The sequence below is a fragment of the Trifolium pratense genome, linkage group LG2 (assembly GCF_020283565.1).
Source record: "Trifolium pratense cultivar HEN17-A07 linkage group LG2, ARS_RC_1.1, whole genome shotgun sequence".
NCBI lineage: Eukaryota > Viridiplantae > Streptophyta > Magnoliopsida > Fabales > Fabaceae > Trifolium > Trifolium pratense.
The window spans coordinates 20,368,346-20,375,798 of NC_060060.1; the positions used below are offsets into that span (position 1 = coordinate 20,368,346).

General features: G+C 32.8%; 1 protein-coding gene across 1 annotated transcript; it reads left to right on the forward strand.

Annotated features, from left to right (window-relative positions):
• Positions 1 to 874: 874 nt before the first annotated feature.
• LOC123908624 (polygalacturonase At1g48100-like) lies at positions 875 to 6,736 on the forward strand. The gene is made up of 7 exons (XM_045959317.1): positions 875 to 1,403; positions 2,700 to 2,831; positions 3,531 to 3,752; positions 3,962 to 4,006; positions 4,107 to 4,314; positions 5,296 to 5,486; positions 5,881 to 6,736. Exons 1-7 carry the CDS (start codon positions 975 to 977, stop codon positions 6,271 to 6,273), a joined length of 1,620 nt encoding a protein of 539 aa, XP_045815273.1. The 5' UTR covers positions 875 to 974; the 3' UTR covers positions 6,274 to 6,736.
• The last annotated feature ends 717 nt before the right edge of the window (positions 6,737 to 7,453 follow it).

Below are 7,453 nucleotides of genomic sequence, written 5' to 3' on the forward strand. Positions count from 1 at the left end.
TAGTTTTATATAATTTGTAATTTGATGATATTAAGCAAATAACTAGTAAGATCATGAAAATAAAGTATAGGACAAGACAACATTTAGATACTGCCCTCATCCAATAGTAGTATATGTTTGACTCTTATGCATCTATGATCAAAAGACATTTATAACTCTAACAATCAACATGGTGTTATATTGTAATAAAATAGATAATTATATCTCTTAAACATGTGATCAAAGATTAGTAGATTAAAATCGAGGCATATGGACTAGAGAGGTTAAAATTTGGATCAATTTCTTAAATAGATTTCAATATTTCGGAGGATCAATTTCTATCTGTTAGATAAATCAACTAATAATATCTAAATTTTTGAAGAAAAAAATAACAACCAATTAATCTAATCACAATATGGTGTTTTTCCTAGTCTTAGATTATATTATGTGATAATGTAATGTGGTGAAATATAATTCCCAAATTCCCTTTTTCATTCTCATTAGGTACAATAGGACCACACTTGCAATAAAGTATTTAGTCACATGTATTAACATTTTGGATTTTGGATATGTGGCAAATAAATAGTAGTCCTATTGATCACAGTAAACAAAGTTCACAAAAAAGAAAACAAACTAATTAATAAAAGATGAAAAAGAAAGAAGAATTTTGGATAAAAATCATAAATGGCCGGAATTGTCAAGAATATTTTACATTTTTTATCTGCCTGAACAATTATTATACCAACATTGACATCGATGATAATATGAGAAAATGACATAATTAAATATAGTTACATGATCGTATTGGTATCGGGTACTGATACGTGTCAACACCTAATACGTCTTCTATTACATGTGACATTATATTATAAGTCTTGAAAATGTCTCTCACTATATAAACAAAACCGTCACATAGTTTTTTGCAAATAAAAAGAACACTCTCCTCTGTTTTCTCTCTGCCTCTTCACTCACATTTCAACATTAAACCACTAAAAATGAGTGGTTTAACCTTAAAAGGCTTCACATATATGCTTCTAATTGCATTTCTAATTTGGTCTTCTAATTTTGAGTGCTGCATTGCAAGAAGAGGTAAGCATTGGAGAAACACAAGAACTTTTTCATCTTCTTTGTTTAAGAAAAAAGGAAAGAGTTACAATGGAAATAGTCATAATAAAAATCACCACCATAGTGGAGGATCAAATTCAAAACCAAAGTCTTCACCACCATCACATAAAAGCACTCCACCACCATTATCACCAAAAGCTCCTCCACAACATAAAAGTGTTCCAATATCTCCACCAATTTCTAAACCAAAATATTCTCCTTCAATTCCACCACCAAAAGGTAACAATGGAGAGCATTCAACTTTCTTCAATGTGTTAGATTATGGAGCTAAAGGAGATGGTAACACTGATGATACTAAGGTAACAAACTCCTTTGAATTTCAATGCATTCATAAAATGGCTTCATTTTATCACAAAATTTAGTTTGTTAGTGGAAATTAAGGGACATGCAGGGTAATTTTTTCCTTGATTCCTATGCTACAAAATTAGAAAAGATTGACTCTTGAGTGAATAAAAACAGAAAATGTTAAATGTACTTAGAGTATTGTATAGGAAATTGTGCATTTATTATTTTCATTTATGTTTGATATGTACTTTTAAAATGAAATTTCTTTTTCTAATTTTTTTTTTGACAACTTTTTCTAATTTTCTTAAAAACGACCCTTAGAAGAAGAAAAAAAATGACCCTTAGAAGAATTACAATAACTTGTATAATAAAAAATACATTATTTTTTGTTTGCGTAAACTAAGTATTCTCGGGCAACTGCAAAGACCAATCTTTCGAGCCTTTGTGAGACTCAAATAGGCGAAAAACTCTTCCCGAAAGTTTTAACGTTACTGCCAAAGAAAAAAAAAACTACATTAACAAATACTAATACATACATACATACCAATAGAATTGTAGTAAATTAAGAATTTAAGTATATTACTTCTGATAAGGGATCACCAAAGTTTATGAATGTACTCATATTTTTACATTTTTCTAAACAGAGAATCCATTTTATTAAGAGTTTTTTTTTTCTTTTCCTAACCATGAAGATTGGAGTATATAAATAAGTAATTTCCTTTTGTCTTCTCTGTTTAGGAAGAACTACTTGTGACTTGAGAGTAAATTAACTATATAGAAAGTTTAATGTGAACATAAATCGATTAATATAAAATTGAAAACGGAACAGTAAAAGATACAAAGAGGTAAAAGACACAAGAAAAAACCAAAAAAATTGGGACCCTCTTGACGATTGATTCTCGTTACAGGTTACAGCAGTTACTAGGTCACGATTCCTACAATAATTGTATTAACACATACACACATGCAAAAACTAACACCTAACCTTAATTACAAGAAAATTATTTGTTGTTACTATGGTCTAAATTTTGTTGTTGTTATGTTACTATGGTCTACACCAACATAGGTTGGTCCGACCAGTCCGATTGATAAAAAAGTTGACTTATATATCACAAGAGCATGATTCAACTTTCACTTCTTCTAATGTAAAGATTTCCTTAGTGGATAATATGTAAATTTTTTGTTCTGCTCTGGCGAACACCTGAGACTCAGCTGCTCGCGTAGCTAAATATTTGTTTTATAAAAAAATATTACATATTTGTATTGAAATTAAAGTTGAGATTGAAATTTTGCAATGCAATTCAATGCAGGCATTTCAAGCAACATGGGCAGCTGCATGTAAAGTAGAAGCATCAACAATGGTGGTTCCAGCAGATTACATCTTCTATGTGGGCCCTATTTCATTCTCTGGCCCATATTGTAAGCCCAATATTGTTTTTCAGGTAAATGCAACAATCAAGAGTAAAACTAGTAAGCAACATGAACATTTTATTATTCTTAATTACAAAAATAAAGAAAAAAACAAGACTAGGTAGGTAACACGTGAATACAATAACATGCGCCTGTCTTTTTCGCCAGTTCAGAAAATCACATAACAATGCATACAACAGTTAGTGTATTTTTTTTGTCCTGCTTAACTACCACCATTCTTTTTTCACTAGTCAAATCCTATAAACCACGGACACAAAAACGCCACAGACACCAATACAACATGTAATCGTTCATGTTAGTATCGGATACTGTGAGACGCTTAATTCGAGTAGTATCAGATACTATGAGACGCATTTTAGTTCTATGTATATCTCTCGATTATGCAATTTTGATTTCTTAATTTTTCAGTTACGTGGTTGATTTCAATGAATTATGTTAGTAACACGCTCTCTAAGTTTGTGTTAAAAGAGTGTTGGCCACGTTAGAACTTAGAATACAATATTATACCGGAGGGTTGAGTTGATGACAACTCAATCCCTATAAAATCGAATTGTAAAGTGAAGATTGTCCGCCACAAATGTAATGTGAAACTTTGAACACTAACGAGCAGGAAACTTGAAACCAAATTCGTGCAATCAAAATATCATTCCAAAACTTCACAATTATGATAATGAGGATTGAGGACTAACATTAAAGTGGTAATGTGTCAGCTTGATGGTACAATTATTGCACCAACAAACCCAAATGCTTGGAGTGGAGTAACACTACAGTGGCTGGAATTCACAAAACTAGAAAAAATTACCATTCAAGGAAATGGGGTCATTGATGGAAAAGGCTCAGTTTGGTGGCAAGATTTTCCATATGATAATCCAATAGATGATGAAGAAAAGCTTATAGTTCCTTTAAATCACACTCAGAAGCCTCCAATGCCGGTAATTTCACTTCTTCTTTTTCTGGTTTTTAACCCTCTGGTTCTCAGGGAAATAGCCCGATGATTCAGAGTTCAACCGCAGGATATGTAAAGTCTGACCAAGAATCGAACTCGGATTCTTTATAATTTCACTTTTAATCACTAGCTAGGATTTGTTAATTTACTTATTATTACACATTAAGCTAATTATTTATGCATTTGAAATAATAGGTACAAAATGAGATGGGAAGAAAAATGCCAAGCAACAAGCCAACTGTGAGGACAACTTTGAAACTTTATAACTAATTAATTTGGACTAATCATGTTTATAAGTTTTTTAATTTAATGATTTTGTAATTTTATTTTTGCTGGACAGGCACTAAGGTTTTATGGGAGTTATAGTCCAACTGTGACAGGCATAACAATTCAAAATAGTCCACAGTGTCACCTAAAGTTTGATAATTGCAATGGAGTCCTTGTTCATGATGTGACCATTTCATCTCCTGGTGATAGCCCTAACACTGATGGAATTCATCTTCAGAATTCCAAAGATGTTTTGATTCGCAACAGCAAGTTAGCATGTGGTAATTCTTCGATTCTTCATAACTGATTTGTAGCGAATTTATAATCAATGTTTTAAAAATCGAACTAAACATCAATATCTGATAAGACTTCAAGATCAAGGTTCAACTCTTTTACTGTTCAACCGTTGAACTGTTCGAGTGGTCTGCTAAGAAGTGACCAAAGCTCAGAAGCTAAGTTTGAGGATCGAAGATAAAAAAACTCGTCGACTTCAATATAACCTTTTTGAATTTAAGAGTGAGAGCAATTAGTCTTACATTAGATAGATTTATCGTGTCGTGTTCTCTTTGCTGTCATAATCATTAGTCTGTTGTTGCTCTCGTATGGTACTCTAAAATAATTTATATCATAATGTGTGACATATGGTCATTAAAAACTTATATCTAAAACCTGTGAATGTGGTCATTAAAAAAGCATGACATTATCTTATCTCATCCCTTGGCACATTGCAGTTAATAATGTCTCAATGCTTTGCAAATTATAGCCATAGGTTACATTTGATTAAAAAAAACACCATAGGTTACATGACAGGTGTCAAATTCAAAACCCATCATGCATCATCCAATGTTTTCCTGCCATATACCCCCAAACATAAACTCTTCTTTTTGTACTTTTTCTACTATTCTTGTTTCATCAGAAAATGGAGCTTCTTATTTTTGTTTTTACTTACCAACCATTTATTAATCGAGACCCTACATAGCAGAACATAGGACTTAATTATTATATAGAACAAAAAACTAAAACATAGTAATGTTTTTAGGCGGAATTAGATTTTCAGATAACATTTTAACTGTTTTTAAATATAAATGGTCTAGATATTTAGACCGTTGTATCTTAATCAAATGGTCTAGATATGAACGATGGCAGTGCAGTCAACTCTCTCCGACAGCGCTAAATTGTAGACTATAGAGTTAAATGAAGTGGTTTATTTTTATGTTGGTTTAGTGTTGTTTTTAATTAGATTTGTGAACTATGATATGCAGGAGATGATTGTATTTCTATACAAACTGGGTGCTCGGATGTGTATGTACACAATGTGAACTGTGGTCCAGGACATGGAATCAGCATTGGAAGTTTAGGAAAAGATAACACTAGAGCTTGTGTCTCAAACATTACTGTCAGAGATGTCAACATTCATGACTCAATGAATGGTGTTAGAATCAAAACATGGCAGGTAAATGCATTCAATATCATGGTTATACCAAAGATCCCTAAGTAGAAGGTTACAAGACTAATACAAAAATAACCGTTTCACTAGCTAGTTTACCTAATAGTCTTCTGTAAAGTCATTTTTAACTACTACTAGATGAGAAATTGTTCCAAAGAGAATGATTAGATACTGCAATGGCATTGTTAGTTAACATGATCAGATACTCCCTCCGTTCCGACGTTAAATATGGCAAAAAAGTACATGTATTTTGGTGACCAAATATATCAAACACATGTATTTTGCTTGCTTATATTTAAGGTCAAGCGAAGTATATGATATAATTAATACAACATTTTAGAGTTGTTACATGTATTGATGCATTTAGATTTTTCTCACAAATTAAGTAAAATCTCTGCAGGGTGGATCTGGTTCAGTACAAGGAGTACTATTCTCAAACATACAAGTTACAGAAGTTCAACTTCCCATTGTGATTGATCAATTTTACTGTGACAAAAGAACATGCACAAATCAAACTTCAGCGGTGTCTCTAGCAGGAATCAACTACGAAAGAATAAAGGGAACATACACAGTTAAACCAGTACACTTTGCTTGCAGCGATAACTTGCCTTGTGTAGATGTTTCTTTAACCTCTGTCGAGTTAAAACCAATTCAAGAAAAATATCATTTATATGATCCATTCTGTTGGCAGACTTTCGGTGAATTAAGAACTCCAACAGTCCCACCAATTGGTTGTTTACAGATTGGGAAGCCGCCTAACAATCGAATTCAGACCGATCATGATATATGCTGAATCTTTGATATGTAGAGCGTGCTTGTATCAGCTGCAAAAACTTCTATCTCGTGTACCTGTGAAAACAACCAAGCTATAAAACTAAACTTCCACGTTGGCGTGGTTTTCCTTAATGAGCCGTACCGCCTGTACGGCCAAACAAAGGCGTAAATTCATATGGTTGTTGATGTACTTATAATTCAAGAAAAGCCAAGTCTCGCATCGCCCCAAGATATGACCTTAATCCTTATAGCTAGCATGTATATTCCAAGAGTACTAGTTTTATAGGAAATTTTTCTTCATCATGAGAATGTTATCATATGTTATATACTATTATTACTAGCCCTACTTTCTGCAAGAGGCTAAGAGTATATATATTTGTAGCTAAAATTTCCATTGTGTGTGATATACTATTTATTACAGAAGTGCTAGGATGCTAGCATATATGTGTGCAATAAAAACATTGACATCTTCACCACATTGACATATAATATTTAGTTTTCTCAAAAACTCATTCTGCAACTCAAGTAATCTATAGTCAGGCTCTTCTGCTATCGATGAAACCGAAAGAAACACAAAAACCAGTGCGTTTGGTATAGATCAAGAGTTGTATAGCTGGATTCTTTACTCATGACATACTAGGAAGAATTGCAGGAAATCCTCAACCGTGTTGAAGGCATTATAACTACAGTACTCTACCTCCAAAATCAAGATCTACATCCCGTCACTACCCTTTCAGCCCCATTTCGATCTACTTATTGAAGTAAATCCCCATGAAAAAGGGGCAACTTTCGTGTAGTTTGTGATTGGATGTACCTGTTAAGATTTTCTCTCGGATAAATCTTTCTCTTAATAGATCTCTTCTTGTTCCTTAATCTTCGGAGAATGCGGGTTGTATTATTGTAAGTTCTCTCTTCCGAACATTTCCTGAAAGTAGACGACAAGTTTTAAATTGCATATCCAGTCTGATAGCTTTGGTAGGGTCTACAAAAGAAGAGGAAACAAAAGGGATGTAGGATAATATTCTGTTGCAGTGAGTCAGGGGTGTGATGGATAGATGACAGAGAGATAAATGACTTTTAAACACCATTAATGGCGCAGATGGCAGAGAGAGAAAAACAGATATGACAGATTTTGGCATTATTAATAATGGACTCATCATTGGAGTCAGTCATGCTTAAGTTTTAGATGCTTCTATGCA